Genomic DNA, 19,966 nt, shown 5'->3' with positions numbered 1-19,966 from the left:
AAAAACTGTTTTCGCCAAAATGTGTCTTTTTACTAGTACTTTCTTCCTACTAATCCATGAAATTGAAATTTTGTCTGCAAAAGGCTCATATTTGCAAAAAACCCTGAAAAATACGCGTTTTTCGCGTTTTTTTTGCAAAATTATGCAAAATATGCGAAAAATGTATTGAACAAAACATGTTAAGCGTCGAATTTCACCCTAGAAAACGTGTTCATAAGGTTGTCAAAACGCTCATCTACTGAGCTAAGCGCGCGCACACATCACATCTTTGCAGCAAAGTCATGACTGTCATGAAATGAGGTATGGCACCTCACTGTGCACTATCTGATAAAGTGATTTGCCACGTTGGTCATGTCGCTACATAGTATGGGGCGAAAAATCGCTACTGCAAACTTGTCAAAAATTCCAGCTTTTGCCAAAATTATCAAAAAAGTCACATTTTTGTAAAAATTATAAAAAAATTCCAACTTCTGTCGAAATTATCAAAAAAGCACTGTTTTTGGTCATAATTGTCGAAAATACATTTTCTTCTGAATGATGTTATCAAAATCCTAATATTTTTTGTAAAAAAGAGCAAAAAAAACCGTTGTTGTCCAAAATGTCAAAATGTTCAAAAAATCTTATCACCGGAATAATTGTAAGAAAAGTCTCATTTTCGCCAAAATTGTAGAAAAAATTATTGAAAAATCCCAACTTTTGTCAAAATTTCCAAAAAAGTCCCGTTTTTTGCCAAAATTGTTGAGAAAATACCTTTTATTGACGTTATCAAGAAAGTCCTAATATTTTTTGAAGAAATGACCAAAAACTTTGTTAGTAGACAAAATTTCAAAATTTCCTTCTTTTGCCAAAATGATCCTAAGAAGTCCGTGTTATGTTTTTTGCCAGAATTGTCTGCAAAGTTCTGCTCTTGCCTAAATTGTCAAAAAAACTCGTTTGCGTCAGAATTGTAAATATAAGTTCCTTTTTTGTCAAAATTATAAAAAAACTCCTAACTTTGTAAAAATTGCCAGAAGAAAACTCCTGCTTTTTGCCGCAATCTTGATTTTCCAAAAATTATCCTTAAAAAATCCTGTTTTTTGCCAAATCATTGTCAAAATTAATTTTTTCTTAGTTATTTCAAAATGAATAGATAAATTACATGCCCAGGTATCGTAAAAAAACTTCTGCTTTTAGCCAACATTTTCAAAACTACTGCTTTTTGTCAAAATTGTCTGCAAGTTCCACTTCTTTGAAGAAATATCGTGGGCAAAGGCCTTTTTCTGATGAATTGTCCAAAAAATTCTATTTTATGCCAAAATGGTTAATAAAATCTCGTGTTAGCCAAAATAGATTGAAGGTGCAGTTTTTGAAAAAATTGTCAAAAAGTCCTAACGTTTATCAGAATTTGTCTCAAAAGCGCTACTTTCTCCATTTTTAAAATCAATACTTGTAATTTTATAGGTATTTTTTCTCTCGATTTATTTTTCTATTCATTTTCTCTAGTTCTCTTTAAAAATTGAAAAATTCTGACCCGAAAGAAATTTATACTTGTAAATAAAATGATAGGGTACCCTATGTTACTGCTAAAAAAAATTGATTTTTCAAACAATTTGTCACTCATGATGGGTCAAGTTTTTGAATTTTGGTAAGATTTGTTGAACATGTATGTATGGTACCTATTGGATTTGAAAAAGATTTTGTTGAAATTTTTGAAAATTTAAATTTAAATCGAAATTTGTATATTCTGCAAATACTGATTTTGAGTTAGATTTCTGAACAATTTTTGGGTAATTTGCCTACTCTTGGTAACTTTTTGTAAGTTTTACTTGCGATATTTTCATTTTGAAGGATTTTTTTGACCAAGCATTGTGGAAACGTGTTTAAAATGAGAAGACTGTGAAAATTATAACTGAATCGCTCTGACCTCAATCTGAATATTTTTGGCAAGTATTTTTTTATTCAGAGAGCTCATGATTACAATATAAGCTAACTTCAGTAGATGAGCGTTTTGACAACCTTATGAACACGTTTTCTAGGGTGAAATTCGACGCTTAACATGTTTTGTTCAATACATTTTTCGCATATTTTGCATAATTTTGCAAAAAAAACGCGAAAAACGCGTATTTTTCAGGGTTTTTTGCAAATATGAGCCTTTTGCAGACAAAATTTCAATTTCATGGATTAGTAGGAAGAAAGTACTAGTAAAAAGACACATTTTGGCGAAAACAGTTTTTGTGTAGTACCCTTCAGTTCGGAGCTGTGGCGCTTCAAAGTTTTCTTTTGTCAATTTTACCCCCACCACTACGATAAAATTTTTTGAAAAAAATCGAGTTGAAAGGCTCAGGCTTTCCCTACACATTCCGCGTGGTACCAGAATTTTATCCCCACCACTCATGGATACCGAATTTTTCGCGCAAAAAACGCGTTTTTTGGCTGTACTGCCCAAGGGGGGTGGGTTGGGGGGCGGAAATTCCGGTCGAAAATTTTTATTGGAGGTACCCAACAATAATCCATCATGATTTTCCAAATCTGAGAACAGGGCCATTTCACCTATCTTAACCAGGAATACCCTTTATGTAAGATGTGTGTGACCGTTTTACATGTGATTCGATCTTTAATCTGTATTAAAAATCGGACAACAAAATAATATACTGAAATATTAAGAATATCGAATAGGCGCTGTGCACTTCAAACCGGTTCCACCGTTCAATTTAATAAGCTTGTTTCAACGTAGTGTGCATTTCGATTTGCAATACTTGTATGCTGTGGGTGGATGTATAGGTATCTATGATTCATTTGCGAAAATAAATAATTACCTACATAAAAATTGGTATTTTATGTAGGTATTCGTATGCATTTAGAAGCTGACATGTGGAACATTTTTATTGCAAATGAGAATTTGAAAAACGAAAAACTGATGACCGAAATCGGCACACCAAAAATAAGAAAATAATTATCGACGTCATAAAGCAGAAATAAAGAATAAATATGTACCTAGCGTACGAATGTAAATATGCACTCGTATTATTGTGTAGGATTTTAGTGTAACTGTTGCCTTTCTAATTCCACTTTCGGTTTCATTTCTCGCAGTCGCAACCACATGCTTATACTTGCTTCCTCTTTATACTTATAACTGTACGAGCCCTTGACCATTATTTAACCATGAGTTGGTCTGTTTCGTTATGTAAAATACATTATCTTATTCACGGAGTAGTGCTAAGAAGCGACGACTCGACGATACATAGGAATCGAGCGAATGCTGCGTCATTTGTCTGAAAATTTTCATCGTCGTCATACGAATTTTGCTACATAGACTGGATTAAGCTACTATAATCCATATTAGGTAAATATATGTGGGATTGATTATCTGCTCATTTATATGTTAGAATGGCGTAATAATTAGAAAAATCGATGAAAAAGTAAATCTTAAACTTCATCGTATAGGTGAATAAAAATCCATGTAGATATTTCATTTATTTCGCAGAAGAAAATTTCGTATGCAGTAAATTAAATACTTATACAGTTTGAAATTTCGAATTGGTTTTATATTTATAAGTATCACATTATGTGACTACAGTCTGTCTCGAAAGTCTGGTCGAGTCGAAGTAATTTTTGATTCAACAAAAAATGGCAAAAAAATTTCAACAAAATAACAAACGATTCCGGCACGTTTTCTAAAAAAAAAAATTGGTCAGTGTGAAAGGGTCCAATAACATGATCACAATACAGCAGAAAATGATTGGATATGATCAAGTCCGGAAATTCTATACATGCATCCAATTTTAATTTGACCTGGTTCATGGTTTGAAAATATTTTTAAAGTCGGAATCACGACATTCATTTTAAAAAATGAAGGTTTGTAAAAAACTCACTTCTACTTAAGTAATTAGATGTTGTAAAATTTTCAACAAAAAAATTAAGGCAAAAATTTGAAAAATCTTCTGCAGATTCTTAATTTTGTCTTGAAAAGTTGAAAAATGTGTTGTATGAAAGTCAAGTTTGAATGAAGATTTAAATGAAGAACATAAACGTAGAATTTTTTCAATTTTTGTTATATTTTGGAAGACTGCTGGACTTGAATGATAAGAACATAAAACATACCTATGTACGTAATAATAGTTTCGTGAGTAAAATTTAATTTTGAAAATCTAATGGAAATTTTTGTATTGAAATGAGATGTCAACAATTTGGTTCTATCTTTAAATTCGGAAACCAAATTTCCAGGGATTCTGTACATTTTTTTTGTGACATTTTGCGATGATTTTTCCCAATAATTTCTCATCATTTTCTTTTCGTATTGATTAAATTGATCAGAGGAATCCGAACAGGAAGGCAGTAAACACGAGTTAATAGGTACTGAATTTTCATTTTAGGACTTTTTTATGACTATTTCCCAAAACTGAAAAATTCGAAAATTCACTGGAAATTCTAGAACAGCTCGAAACCAATCACTGTCGATTCAGGAGATTAAAAATAAGCTAATTTCCATCCTTTGATATACAATTCTTTTTTTTTCATAAAAATTGTCCTAATAATTCAATTTAAATTTGAAAAAATAGCCAAAATCAAAAAATGAAATTGAGCACTTGAAATTTGGCCTGATGTTGTATTTTTGGAGGATTTTCATGCACTTTTGTCAAATTTCGCTCCAACACCACGTGATTTTAATACCCTTTTAGAGTGTCATTCATTCGTCACTTTCACACGTTTTCAAAAATTTTTCATGCATTTTTGGAAAATTTTACTAAAATTTCATCGCAAATTCTTTAAAATGTTGTCAAATTTGGCTGAAGTTTAATCACTTTTATAAGAAATTTTCAGTGACTTTAATTTATGTAATTTTTTTAACATTTTGATCAATGTTGATGAAATTTCTTCTCTTTATGGTAATTTGTATTCATTTAGATCTTTTTTTTTAGAGTTTTAAGCTATTTATTTTTGGCAATGCTCAGAAATTTTAATTTTTTTTTTTTTGAGAATTTAAATTTTTTTAACGCGTTCACAACACTTTTCTCGCTGTTTTGGCAAATTTGACCAAAGTTTCATTAGGTACCAGGTACCTACTTCTTGATAACATTCAATAATGTCGATGTTTTTTCTTGTTTTTCGTTTTTTTTTCAAAGTTTAGTACATGTATCATTTTGTCATGTTTTTGTGCATTTCGTCACCTTTTACCAAATTTCAGAGATTTTAATGCTTTTTTGTGCGTTTTTACATCAATTTTGCGGAAAAAAAATTCAATGATATTCCTTGTAAATTTTGGGTAAAAAACGTTCACAAAAAAAAGAAAGAAAAAACGATTTTTTCTGCCTATACAGATTTAAGTTTCAGTTCAAGGTTTCTGTAACAGAGTTTCGGTTTTAGTTTTTTTCCAGAATAAATTTGCAATGTTTTTAAATTCCTTTTTGGAGCTATTTCAATTTGCTAGAAGGAACTGAACTTCTGCTGGAGGATTCAAGTCAACTTGAGAGTAATTGCAATCGATTGGATAGCTCAAAATTTTGTTAGAAGCATAGCATGGATGACATTGTTTTTCAGAAATGTAAATTTCGACATAATCAAAATGTATCAGTGGGGTTACCAAGGTTCCCTTGTCAGTTCACTTCAAAATTTTCTAAACAATATTTTACGTCCCTCAACTTTAGTAAGTAAGCAGTAAGTAATTTAGGAAAAAAGAGATATTATTTTGAGCCTGGAAACGGTTTTAAATTGTCAACCTTTTGGTATCGAGATGCAGAAAAAATTAAGAAATCTGTTTCCAAGCTTGAAAAGCCTTCTCAAAATATTCATGAACCACTTTCACACAACTTACAGGTTTTAGGAAGTCAAGCCAATCTACAATAAATTTGAAAAATTAGAAAGAAAGAACAAATGTAGGCTAAAATTCATATAAGGTGGGTTGTTTTTCAATTTTTCCGAATTTTGATGGAGCCTAGTAAAAAATCATGGCAAAACTTCCAAATTTTTTGGTCAACGTTTGACCCCCCCCCTTCCCCGACTGGAGCATAAAATTTTGAAAATTCGATTTAAAAAAAATTATTCTCTTTTTTAGATTGTTAGAAAAGTTCAAAGTTCATTCTTGTAGAATGCAAGAGTTCTCAAAATATTTCTTTTTTTCTGTAAAATGACGATTGTGTTACATTCTTTGAATTAAGGTCACATACAAGCTCAAAATTCCCATTTTGATAAAAAAAAAATGTGACCCCCAGATCCTCAAAATTTTAGCTGGCGTATCAATTAATACCATTTTAATATCGCCAGCACCTTCAAGGTTAGATGAAGAAGCAACTGCAAAAATGAAAAATTGAATTCTAAACTAAGTAAATTCCATCATTTTGATGGATTTCTTCCTTTGAAATCTAATGTAGCTATAGCTATAGCCATGATGAAATTTTAAACCTAGAGGGATAAGTTGGCAGCCTCCTCCCCTCATCATACGAGTGAATTTTCATGTGTTTCAGTTATTTTTGACTTGACCATGACTCTTTTAGATTACAAATTTTTTGTAAGTAGGTATGTAGTTGAAAATGATAAAATTTATGATTTCAGGGTGCAGTCAAAATGGCAATAAGAAATGTGAATAGATATTACGTATTTTCTTTTGCTCAAACCTTGAGGATTTTATTATTTTTGGCAGGTAGGTATTTGGTTTTTAGTTTTGAAACGATGAGCAAAAATTAGATACCTTAGTTTTTTGTTCTGTAAAATACTCGTATATGACCCAATTTTTAGCAGTAAGTACCTACTGCAGTGTTGCCATAACGCTAACGTACTCGCAAAAATACCTGTTTGTAAGATCAACAGTGTTAACAATGGATACAGTATCAACTACAGTCGGTACATAAATACTCTAATCGAAAGCTGACATGAGTAATCACTAATCAATTACGTTGTTGGCGATTTATATTTTTTTCAAAACCAATACCATAATAGACTTGCAAAATTTTCTCTCCGGAAGTACTCCTTGTAGGTGTACTTTTCTCATAGTCTGACGCTTCGAAGAAACTGGTTCGAATTTACAAATGTATCACGTAAACATGACGAAATGGTGTATGGCAAAAAAAAAAAAAAAATCCAATACGTCGACCACGGTATAAACTAAACGTACATAGGTATTATCATATATGCTAGCGAGGTTGCAAGGCAATGCAGGATGCTATATTTGTGTATGGTTACAACGTTTGATCACCAAATATGGTTAAGATTGAGAGCCGAGACTTCGACCAGTTTCTCTCGCTGGTAATACGCTGCCCACATTGCCGTTTCGTCTCGTCTTTCTCGACGATGGTACTGATTTTTTTCTCCGCATCTATCGCCATTCGCTTCGTCATTGACAGGGGCGTAAAAATGTGGGGAGGTCGTTGTCTTGGTGAAAAATCGCATCATTTTGGTTCCATCGCAGAAATTTAGATACCTATAGGTTTTATCTCGTAGGTACTTTTACTGTAGCACCAAAATGCGAAATTTATCTTATATGAGAGTTTTTATGCCACTCGATGTCGTTAAGTTTATAGGGTACTTTAAGTATACCAAACGTAGGTACATCGATCGATCTATGTATCTGTTATCTAAGATTTCGATCCATTTTCGACGATGTGAGAATTACACTTGATATAATAGAGCATGATTAATTAAAATCTGAGTGAATTGGCGCTTCGTTCGTCGTCTCTTTATTGGTACACAACATGTAGCCTATCTCGAGTGTGGGTTAGAAACAAATGTTATTTTAGCATAAAAGGTCAATGCGATTCATAGCATTCTTCAAGTTTGCCTTCGATAATAAGATCAATGTACTAAACTATTACCTTCTTTCCGTTATACCTGTGCGAGAACAGTTCACGGAAATCATGCTTCGAGAGGTGGACAAATAAGGGAATATGGTCGATGAATTTTGTAAACAAATCAGTGAATTCATAATGTTAACTATATGGATTTATCGATGGATTGAGTCAGATTATATGTAGAAGGTGTATAGGTATCTAAAGCATCTTTCGTTTTATAGGCACAGATTTTAAGTATGAATTGAAAATCCTGGTGGTGAATTTTGATGAGAAAATTATTCCCAACGAATTTGTTTGATTTTAAATATTGGCAAAAATTTGAAAAGTTTGGTTTGTGCTCATTGGGGGTCTTTTGAGCTGTCATTCTCCGATTTGGACAAAACCGAGCTAGATCGGAAGAATATGTCTCAAAACTCATGTAACCAAAATTTCAGGTTCTCGAGTTCATTTTTGGATTTTTGGCGAATTTTCGAAAATTTTAAAAATTCAAAAAAGCTTTTTTAGGGCAATTTTTAAACTTTTACATGAAATATAAATTTTTTGAGCAAAAGAAAACTAACGTGAATTATTTTGTTCAATTGAATTCAACTCTCGCACATCAACAACTACTAGTTTTGGGCCATTCTGGAGCCCCTGAAATTGCTATGATGTATTTCGAGTTGAAAATTGGTCCAGACATGAATTTTAGCCACTTGGGTAATCCGGGAGGAGGTTCGAGGTTCAGGAGTTCTCAAAATCATGAAATTCCGTTTTTTCCCTTTTTTTTTAGTAAAGATTGTCAAACATAGAAAAAGGAGTTCCCAAAATCATGAAATTCCATTTTTTTTTTGTTTTACCAAGTACAAATTATTAAACATAGAAATAATTGACAAATTCAAGGAGTTCCCAAAATCATGAAATTCCTTTTTTTTTAGTAAAAATTATCAAACATAGAGAGAGATTGACAAATTCAAGGGGTTCCCAAAATCATGAAATTCCATTTTTTTTTTGTTTTACCAAGTACAAATTATTAAACATAGAAAAAGATTGACAAATTCAAGGGGTGCCCAAAATCATGAAATTCCTTTTTTTTTAGTAAAAATTATCAAACATAGAAAAAGATTGACAAATTCAAGGGGGTGCCCAAAATCATGAAATTCCTTTTTTTTTAGTAAAAATTATCAAACATAGAAAAAGATTGACAAATTTAAGGGGTTCCCAAAATCATGAAATTCCATTTTTTTTTGTTTTACCATAGTACAAATTATTAAACATGGAAAAAGATTGACAAATTCAAGGGGTTCCCAAAATCATGAAATTCCATTTTATTTTATTTTAAGTAAAAATTTTCAAACATAGAAAAAATTGACAAATTCAAAAGGGTTCCCAAAATCATGAAATTACATTTTTCTTTTTTTGTTCGTTTTTTTTTTTTTTTTTTAGTAAAAATTATCAAACAGAAAAAATTGAAAAATTCAGCCCAAATTCGGATTATGGTGCAGTTGGGCATACTTATATCATGATATATTGCGTGAAACAATTTTTCAACCGAAATTGACCAATTTAGGCGCGAAAAATTGTGAAAAAAGGCAGTTCTTTTGGATTTTTTCAAGGTCTTCCAAATAATCAAGAAATTCTGAAAAAAATATATGTTCGGCATCTAATTGAGATAAAAGACATCTTTTTTTCCATAATTGCACCTCTGAAAGTAGCAACCAAAAGTGCGATTTAAAATCTAAAAATACGCGTTTTGGCCAAAAAATACGCTTGAAAAAATTCCAAAAAATGTCTGTAAATAGCCCTCAGTAGTATTGAACATCCTGCAAGTTTGAAAAAAATGGGAAAAGACTGCCATGGTAGGAAATTTCCAACTAAAATTTCCAATTCACCCCATTTGAAGGTGTTAAAAGTGATTTGGCGATCTAAAAATGTTATCAACGGGGTTTTATGGACCATAATGAACAATTTCCGCAGGCTGGTTTCAAATTCCGGGGATGAGGTCAAATTGCCTACTTTACCCCACTAATGCTTTTCCAAACAGAATGGTCAAACATTCACTTTTTAACCGAAATTTCTGGAATTTTACGGTAATTTCGTAGTATGGTCGAAAGGAAGCTCAAAGCATCCACCAAAATTTCAGATTTTTGGCCCTTCCAGAGCAATTTTCAATTTTTTTCAGATATTCATATTTTTTCAGAATTTTTTAATCAGGTAGAAGATCTTAAAAAATGCAAAAAACTGCTTTTTTCATGATTTTTTTCGCTTAAATTGGTCAATTTCTACCGGAAAATTTTTTCTTGCAATACCTATATTAAGAAAGTCGCCACACTACACCATGACTCGAAGTTGGACCAAATTTGTTAATTGTTCTTAGTCTATGTTTAATAATTTTTACTTACTAGAAAAATTGGATTCCATGATTTTAAGAACCACTGAACCCCCTTCCGGATTACTCAAGTGGCCGAAATTCATGTCTAGATCAATATCAACTCAAAATTACACCATAAATTGCAATTTAAGAGAAATTGAAAATCTTCGTTTTTTTTTTTTTTACTTATGACGAGTGCATTTTTCCAAATTGAAAAAAAACCTGAATTGACAAAAATGAACTTATGTGTAAAAAAATCAAAACTGATTTTTTTTGACAAAGATATTGTCTGGTGTGTCCACATTGATCACTCGACTCAAAAAACAATCGCGATTCGACCTTTTTGGAGCCTCCAGCGAGTTTCCTAATCTCTCTGGAAGACTAATTATGAACTCTGATTAGAAAATTGCACGTTCGCAAAATTTTATGTTTGTTCTTCGAAGGTTTAAAAAATGTAGATAATTATTCATACGTGAAACGTAACCTATTGTTAGACATGGAGGTGTAGTAGAAAATGCTACGATATTACGATTTATATTCATCATATGTACATGACTTGAGAATTTATGTGGGATGTAATTTGTATTTTTTTTTTTTTTTTACTGTCGTATACTCGTGTTTAGAGCAGAGAAGAAACACATCAGGCAGAATTAGAATTAATACGTAAAATTTTTATTAACTGCGCTAAATGTAAAATTACATCCATGTTCTTCCACTCGTATGTCAAATGAAACGGTTTCATTAGCGCAATTAAATATTGGAGATGATTCTCCTTTTGGTTAATACTTATCTAATTATAATTCATACACAAATGGGTATCTAGACAAGTAAAATGAACGTTGACTTTGACTTCAGAATGCGAAGGACGATATCCCTATAAGTAGGCAATGATATGAGGTAGTGTATCGTACTCGATAGGTAAGGTAGGTTAATATGCATAAGATATATTTCCACTTTTTAAATTTTTGTGCAGTGTGTCAGGTAGGTAACACGTATGTGTACTACTTATGTAGATGACAAAAGGTAAAAGAAGGAATGAGTTTGTGGTTTATTCGAGAGTGTCAGGGTTAAAATGACGAATTCGCAATATACAGCTAAGTACCTCTCAATACCGAGTTCTCATTCATATATCTGGAAATCTGAATTATTTGCTTTTTTGCCCTTCATGTTGTTAGAAACAAGGACATCCATAATATATAGGGTGGAGGATAAAAAAATATGAGGTTTATTGTTTCAGAAATTTATTCATCGAATATGGATTCCTTTCTAGGGTTAGAGAATTCCAAAAGGAAGGGGAGGAGGGGTGGTCACGAGACCCCAAAATTTTGAGCACAATTATTGGAAAAAGTGAATGGATGTTATCATGTTTTCTGAGTTGCTAAGTTTGAATGTTGATTTATTTTTGGGTGTGCAACTCTTTCAATACCCTCTACAAGTCCCCCTGCATTTCCATAAAAATTTGAGAATTACCAAATACCAAAAAAAAAAAAAAAAAAAGAGGCAAATCATATAGATAGGTATACCTAAATAATTAATATAGGTATATTTTCTCAACTCACCCGCAAGTGCAAATTTCACAAATGCATTGCTCCTTATGGCTGGTGGTTCTGGTATCTTTACGAGTCTTGGCAACATTCCTCTGAGATAACCTTTCGTCAGTTCGTTCGATGGTTGCTTTTTCTTGAATAACCCTCTCATCGACAAACACATCTGTTCTGGTAGATATGGAGGATTCGTTGACATTAGTGAAATTACTGGTAAGATCAACATTATCATAAGTGGATTGGCGGACGTCTGTGTATAGAGTTTCATCAACAATGGCATTTCTATTGGTAATGATTCTTTCATCTACAAAGGCGGTGTTGATATTGGAAGTCTCTTGAATGATTTTTTCATTGACAAACGTGTCGACAACAGCTGATTCTTGGACAATTCGTTCGTCGATGAAAGAGTTGATGTTGGAGGATTGTTGAATGATGGATGCATCTTGAATGAGACGTTCATCGATGAATGTATTGACAGAAGATCGATCTACTACATCGATCGATGAGAAATTCCTGTAGTCGACATTGTCGTAGGTTGAAGATATATTGGAGACTTCTTGGACTACTCGTTGATCAACATCTTGGACAACTTGGTCGTAGAATACATTCCTATTTGTGATGGAGTCATCGATGATGTAACTTCTGGAGATATCGGTGTTATCGAAAGTGTTTCTGTTGATGACTGCGGAGTCATCGATGATGTAGCTCCTGGAGATGTCAGCTGTGTCGATGGTGTTTCTATTGTCAATAATGTAGCTCCTGGAGATATCGGAGGTATCGATTGTGTTTCTGTTATCAATAATGTAGCTGCTGGAGATATCAGTGGTATTGATTGTGTCTCTATTGTCGACAATGTAGCTGCTGGAGATATCAGTGGTATTGATCGTGTCTCTATTGTCGACAATGTAGCTTCTGGTGATATCAGCAGTATTGATTGTGTCTCTATTGTCGACAATGTAGCTTCTGGTGATATCAGCAGTATTGATTGTGTCCCTATTGTCAACAATGTAGCTTCTGGAGATATCTGATGTATCGAAAGTATTCCTATTCACAATGGAATCATCAATGATGTAACTTCTAGACAGTTCTGCATTGTCAAAAGACGTCTGTCTGACATTATTGGAATAATTCCTGCTATCGTAGGCCGAATCGTGTAAAATATTTGTCGAATCTACGAATTGATTGGAAATTGAATTATCAACGATGTTATAATTCGAATAATCCGTTTGATTGGTGGTATAAGAATCTCGCTGGATGTTCATCCTGTCGGTAGTTTCTTGTTGAATTTTTGACGAATAAATAGCCTCTTCGAGGGTGGAATCGAAACCACTATCGTGATACATTTGCGAATTACCCATATTTGCGGTATTCCTCACATTGTCGATGTAATCGATGTGAGAATTATTGGCATACGATGACGACTGCAAGTTATCTGACATTTGATTATCGTAAAATTGGCTGCTGGAGCTGGAAGTGACATTAGTTTGATAATAATTCTGCTCGTCGTTTGATTCGTAGGAACGATTGATTGTATTTTTACTCGATGTTTCGGCCGAGTTCTTGCTTTTGGACTTGGTGTCTTTTTTATTCGAAGTTTTTACTATTTTTCCTCCGACTAATTTAGCCTTATAGTCGCCATCTTTGTTGGTGAATTTCTTACCACCTGATTGGCTCGTGGTTGTTTGCGTACGAGTCTTTGTGGTGGTTTTAGAATTAGGTGTAGAAGTCTGAGTGACCTGGGAGCTCTGGAATTCCACATTGTTACGATTTCCGTTAACGTAATTACCATTTTCGTACGAATTACTCGTCGTAACACGTTCGGTATTTATGAAATTTTCACTTTGATCGCGAGTCGAACCAGAGGCGACGTTTTGGCCATAGTTTTGATTATAAGTAGCGTGAAAATCGCCGTCGATTTCGTTTAAAAAGTTACGTATTTCGCGTCTAGTCTCGTTCGGGGAATTACCTTCTTGCTGCGTACTCGAGTTTCCACGAACTTCGCTGGAAAAACGTGAATCAGAGGACTGGATTTGTGAATCAGAAGCTACATTGGAAGTGGACGAGGTCGAAGTGATTTTAACATCTTTTTGAGACTGCGACGATTGTTTAACTTTGCCGCTGGTTTCGGTTGTTTCTCGAGTGATTACGTAGGTTGCGTCGGCGACATTTTCGTTGCTTTTTGATTCCAATTTATCTGGCACTTTTTTCTTGCTCGACGATTTTATGATTTTTGATCCTACCAGTTTCACTTTCTCCTTGGGTGAAAATTTGCTCTTCGAGGAAGCGCTCGATTTGCCTGGAAATGAAAAAAATGATGACAATGAAATTTTTTTGCAGATGAAATACGTAATTTAACGTGATAAAAGGTAATAGGTGTGTGACGATCTTCCCTAAATCTACGTGGAGCATTTCCCCCACCCCCAAAAAAACTCGCCATGATCCCTCTCCAAGTTTAAAATGTTGAAAAGTTGAAAATTTGATGAAATTGTGGCATGATTTTTACCAAAACATGGCAACCCTGAAGTGAAAAAATTGGTGGGGGGAAATCAAAAACATTATTTTTTATCGTTTCAATTTGAACTTCTCAACTCCTGCTTAAAATATCTCAAAATCTCCCTAAATGTACGAGGAGCAGCTTCCCTCCCAGAAAAAAATTCCCATGACCCTCCTCCTCGTTCAAAACGTAGTTTTCATATCGTTACGACTCTCAAAAATTCTGAAAAAAATATATTATGGACAAATTTTTATGCTGAACAACATATTAAAAAATTGGAATGGCATTATATCGTAAAGTCGATTTAAAAAAATTGAAAGTTTGCGAAAAAATGCGATTTTTTGATTTGAAAATTTGAAAAAAAGTTTTGACTGGTGAAGTTGATCCAGTTGACCTCTATTTTTACGTATCCGTTGAAAAAGTTGAAAAACCCCCTTCACTCGATATAGTAAGGTCCCAATCAACTATCCACTCGATCGTAATGTTGAAAGCGATTTTATGATTGATTATTGTTCTATACCCATAAACGAATAAATTTAGCTTGTATGCCTATTTTTCCCCTCCCCCCTTTCCGAGGATCCATCCCCTAACTTGAAAATCGGTCTATCTCCTTATCTATGGGCTGTATGAAAAAAATTTTCAAACAAAAGTTGTATAACTTTGGTTATTAACAAAATTCTGTTTTGAGCAGCCCTTACCTCTCCAGAACTCGAAACTCATTTCTAAGAAAAATCAAAATCACGTTTTTCCCGATTTTCATGGGAAAATGCCGAAAAAATGAAAAACTGATAATCACTAAAAGTGTTCGGAATTGAATTTCTTTTCAAATGTGCTGTAACAGGATAGATTTCGTCCTCCCTCTTCTTGAGGATCACCCCCTTCAATCCCCCCCTCAACCCCCAACTTTTCGACCCAAAGCAGAGGGACTCATGAAAAGCTTTCAAAAAAAAAAATTGATATGGGAAATATTTAAAATTCTCTGGAGGCACTGGAAAGGCTGTGAAAGCTTTTTCAATTGATTTTATGGTGTGAAAATAGATTTGAAAACATGCCAAAAAACAGATTTTAGTTTCAAATTTGATTGAATAAAAGTTTGATTTATTTTCATGAGGAATAAACCGTATGAATTTTTGAAAATGAATCCAAAATAATAACTTTCAAGGTGTATGTATCCACGATCGAAGGCTTAAAAATTGAAACGCCAAAAGATTTCACTATTTGAAAAATTGTGATTTTAGCATAAATATTATTGTTACTCATTACATATATCAAATTGAGTGAAAGTTTTAGGATTTCTGTGGAATTTAGGTTAGATAAGGACCAATTTATGGATGTTTTTTCAATTTTTTTTTAAACAGCCCAAAATGAAAGATTAAACTGTTGTATCTGATTCTGGACCTATATAAACGTGTTTACTTATACCTAGGTAATTTGTTGCCAAAATTTTGATCTTGAGCCATTCATTATTTTCAATAAGTAAAAAATCCAAAAAACTGATCTTTTGAGGGATTTTCAGTTTTTCACCCCAATAAAACCTAGCGTGTAATAGTTCATTTGAAAGGAAATCCAATTTTGAACAATTTTGCCGCTTAAAATTTTTCACTATTGTCGTTATATTTTTCATCGAAAATGCAAAAATTGTAAATGTCGACTTTTTCAGCTGTTTTTAGACTTTTTGAGGCGAAAAGATTGCTTCAAACTCAATTTTGCAAATAATAAAAGTTATAGAAAAATTATCAAGGAACAACTTTTGTTTGAAAAATTTTCACGTACAGTCCATAGATGGGCCGAAAAGTGGGAGGGGGTGTAGATCCTCAAGGAGGGGGAGGGTGAAATCTATACTAATATAGTTCATTTGAAAGGAAATTCAATTCTGAACACTTTTAGTGATTATCAGTTTTTAATTTTAAAAATCGGAAAAACCGTGATTTTGATTTTTCTTAGAAATGAGTTTCGAGTTCTGGAGGGGTAAGGGTTGCTCAAAACAGAATTTTGTTAATAACTAAAGTTATAGAAATGACATCAAGGAACAACTTTTGTTTGAAAATTTTTTTCATACAGCCCATAGATAAGGAGATGTAGTGATTTTCAAGTGGGGAAATAGGCATACAAGCTAAATTTATTTGTTTATGGGTGTAGAACAATAATAAATCATAAAATCGCTTTCAACACTCTGATCGAGCGGATCGCCTTTTTTCGTGTAATTGGGACCCTACTAATAAAAGAAACTCATCACAAAAAAAAAACAAAATTCAAAAAAATTCAAAAAATTAACTGAAAATTGTAGTTTTTTTGTTATGAGTGTGATTTTTATCAACTTTTTCTTGAAATACGTCAGAAAGAGGTCAAAATAAGACATTTGAATAAATTTAAACTTTTTTTGATGTTGAAATTGAAAATTGAATTTTTTTGAATTTTGATTTTTTTGTGATGAGTTATTTCATCGAGTGAAGGGGGTTTTTCAACTTTTTCAACGGATACGTAAAAATAGGGGTCAAATGGATCAACTTCGCCGGTCATAACTTTTTTTCGTGTTTCAATTTGAAAACTACGTTCTGAAACTTTTCGAGCTAATTTTTCGTACGAAAAAAAGTAGGTAGCAATACTGATTTTAATGATATCACCAAAAAGCATTTCAAAACCTCTAAGTATTGGAAAAAGTTTCATTTTGGTAGGTATCGCGGTTATCGAGTAATCCACTGCTGAAATGGATGATATTTCAAGTTCACTAAAAACTTTGATACCTCCCTAGCAGCCTTTAAAAAAGGGCTAGAGGGCTGCGATTTGCACCATTGGTCATCCTTTCGGAAGGTCTTTCAACAGAAAAAATTTCAAAAAAATCTCTGACCCCCCCCCCCTTACCACTTCTTAGTTGAATTGACGTGGAATGACCCTCAAGTGAAAAAAATGGGTGAAAAATCAAAAACGCTATTTTTCATTGTCATTCATCATCTAATTCAGCTTGAACTTTTCAACTCGTGCTTAAAATATCTGAAATCTGCCTATTTCTACGAGAAGCACCCCCTCTCCACCCGAAATCGCCATCATCCTCCTTCTCATTTGAAATAGGTATTGAAAAGTTGATGATATTTTAGCATGATTTTTCCCAAAACACGGCAAACCTGAGAGGTGAAAAAAAAAAATTTAAAAATCAAAAACACTATTTTTCATCGTCATTCGTCTAACTCACTTTGAACTTCTCAACTCGTGCTTAAAATATCTCAAATCCACCCGAATCTACGAGGAGCACGCCCCTCCCCCCCAAAAATCCACATGATCCTCCGCCCCATTTTAAATGTTGAAAAGTTGTTAAAATTTTGGCATAATTTTTCTCAAAACATGGCAAATCTGAAGTAAATTTTTTTTTTTTTAAACCATTCATCGTCTTATTCATTTTGAACGTCTCATCTCTAGCTTAAAATATCTAAAATCTCCCTAAATCTACGAAGAGCATCCCCCCCCAAAACAATCGCCATGATCCTGCTACCTATTTGAAATGTTGAAAAGTTGATGATATCTTAGCATGATTTTTCTTTGAACTTCTCTACTTACTCGTGCTTAAAATACTTTAAATCTTCATAAATATGCGAGGAGAGCACCCCCCTCATCCCAAATAACTCGCCATGATTCTCCTTCCTACTTAAAATGTTGAAAAGTTTATGAAATTTTGGCATAATTTTTCCCAAAGGCCAAAACAGGGCATACCTGAAGTGGAAAAATGAGGGAGAGGAGGGGAATCAAAAACACTATTTTTCATCGTCATCCATCATCTACGTAATTCATTTTGAACTTCTCAACTCTTGCTTGAAATATCTCGAATCTCCCTAAATCTATTATAGGTACGAAGAGCACCCCCTCCCCACCAAAAAAAATCGCCACGATTCCTTCTCATTAGAAATGTTGAAAAGTTGAAAACATTTTAGAATGATTTTTCTTTGAACTTCTCAACTCGTGCTTAAAAATATCTCAAATCCCCTCCCCCCCCATCTACGAGGAGCACCCCCTCTTCCTCCAAAATCACCACGATTCTCCTCCCCGTTTGAAATGTAATTTTTTCCCAAACAGGGCATACTTACCTGAAGTGACAAATTGGGGGGAAAAATCAAAAACACTATTTTTCATCGTCATCTGATCATCTAATTCAGTTCGAACTTCTCAACTCATGCTTTAAATATCACTCAAAAACAAAACCTCTTGGAGAATAATCGTTCTTAAAAATAAAGAATGATGATTGACAATTTGTTCTGTTGGACTTTTGATAGTTTTTCTCAGGTATAGATATGGCAATTCCCATGTTTTCTTTGTCAAACAATCAATTCTCGAGGAACATTGAATATTCACCGAAAAAGAAATGGAAGAGAAGAGCGAGTTTTTTTAAAGAAATTTTTTGTTTCTAAAAGATGGTCAGTTTTGTGCTTCAAATGAAATTTCAATTGCTCTCTGCTCTACAAATAAGTATTGGACCATTATTTTTGAACCTTACGTTTAAGGGGGGGGGGTCTTTTGTATTTATTTCCAGAAATGAGAATTTTAAAAAGTATGCGAAAAAGTCATTCGAGTTGCCAGCATTTTTCAAGGTGAGGACAAAACAAAATCACAAATAGGTGGAAATTTGAGATTATTATCAAAGAGCTTCTCATATTATTCATATGATTACTTTACGAATCCGCTATCCTACCTTTGCCAACGCTTTCATGGAAAGAGAGACTTCTGATTGAGAAGGAGGGGGGAGAGAGGTGTCTTCAGTTCAATATTAACGCGATCTCGATCGCATAAAAACAAGAAAAAAGTTCATTTTGGCAAATTTTTTTCCTTCAAAAACTCGCCCCTCCCTCAAAAAAATCGTCAACCACGAATTTCTCCTCAAAAACACCGCTCGCGCTCCCACCCTGAAAGAAACAAAACGAAAAATAATCCTACCTGTCACTTTGGTCGTCACCGTTCTCGTCATTTTTTCACCAGTATCGCGAAACAATCACGTTCTTTTAAATAAAATAATAATATAAATAATTAAAAGCGGAAAAAAAGAACTAACTAAGCGTTAAGAACGACACAATTTAATATTATAACGTTGCACGTATCGGATGAAACTGGTTACTGGATGCAAGTTGATTTGTACGGAGCGAAAGAGTTAGAAAAAATACGTAGGCTAGGCATCTATACCATATCGTATACAGTGCTTTGAGCTCGTTATTGCGAAGGCGCGGATCACGCTATTGTGCCAATAAAACGAGAGGAAACTAGTTGTTTTGAAAACCTACGCTGAATTTGTTCTAAAAATAATGACGTTTCGAATGTTTTACCGCGCGTCAGATGACAATTGGAAGTATTTGAAAACAAATCTTCCTATTTTAGTATAGCTGCATCGTATTGTATATCGTTATGAATGAAAATACCTACGGAATGAATGGCAGACGGATGAAGGAAGGGAGAGTAGAGGTGGGTACTTGGATACCCGATATAGGTAAACGACATGAATGAGTGCTTGATCTTGATTTTTGCTTTAGATTTTTTTTTTTTTAGACTATCAAAAAAAAGTCTATATTCCATGTGTACAATGAACTCGATAGATAGATACATATTTAAATATTTATTATAGAGTAATATTTCGCAAAATACGTACTATTACGACCGACGTCATAAAATTGATGACGATTTCGAGGCGTGTCCGAACCAAGATTTACTACAACGATACATCCCTTTACAATATAGTTTATTACTTTTCACCACACTGAGACTTGAGAGAGAGAGAAAGAGGAGAAAAAAAAGCTACTAAATTAAACGCTGCTAAGAGAAACATGCCTCACCCTAAGACGTTATA

At 33.4% G+C, this 19,966-nt stretch overlaps 1 protein-coding gene across 1 annotated transcript in view; it reads right to left on the bottom strand.

The window, feature by feature from the left end:
• The window catches only part of Sdb (SAXO downstream of blistered), a 31,026-nt gene extending 11,668 nt beyond the window's left edge, over window positions 1-19,358 (bottom strand). The window contains exons 1-2 of the mRNA XM_065359130.1: window positions 19,066-19,358; window positions 11,667-13,947 (exon numbers count right to left, since the gene is read on the bottom strand). Coding sequence (XP_065215202.1) covers window positions 11,667-13,947; window positions 19,066-19,096 — 2,312 coding nt within the window. The 5' untranslated portion in view covers window positions 19,097-19,358. The remainder of the gene's footprint in view (window positions 1-11,666; window positions 13,948-19,065) is intronic.
• Window positions 19,359-19,966: the final 608 nt, after the last annotated feature.

This window comes from Planococcus citri, chromosome 3 (assembly GCF_950023065.1).
Source record: "Planococcus citri chromosome 3, ihPlaCitr1.1, whole genome shotgun sequence".
Lineage (NCBI taxonomy): Eukaryota > Metazoa > Arthropoda > Insecta > Hemiptera > Pseudococcidae > Planococcus > Planococcus citri.
The sequence above is the reverse complement of the archived record's forward strand: the minus strand, read 5'-3'. Positions and strand labels throughout refer to the sequence as shown.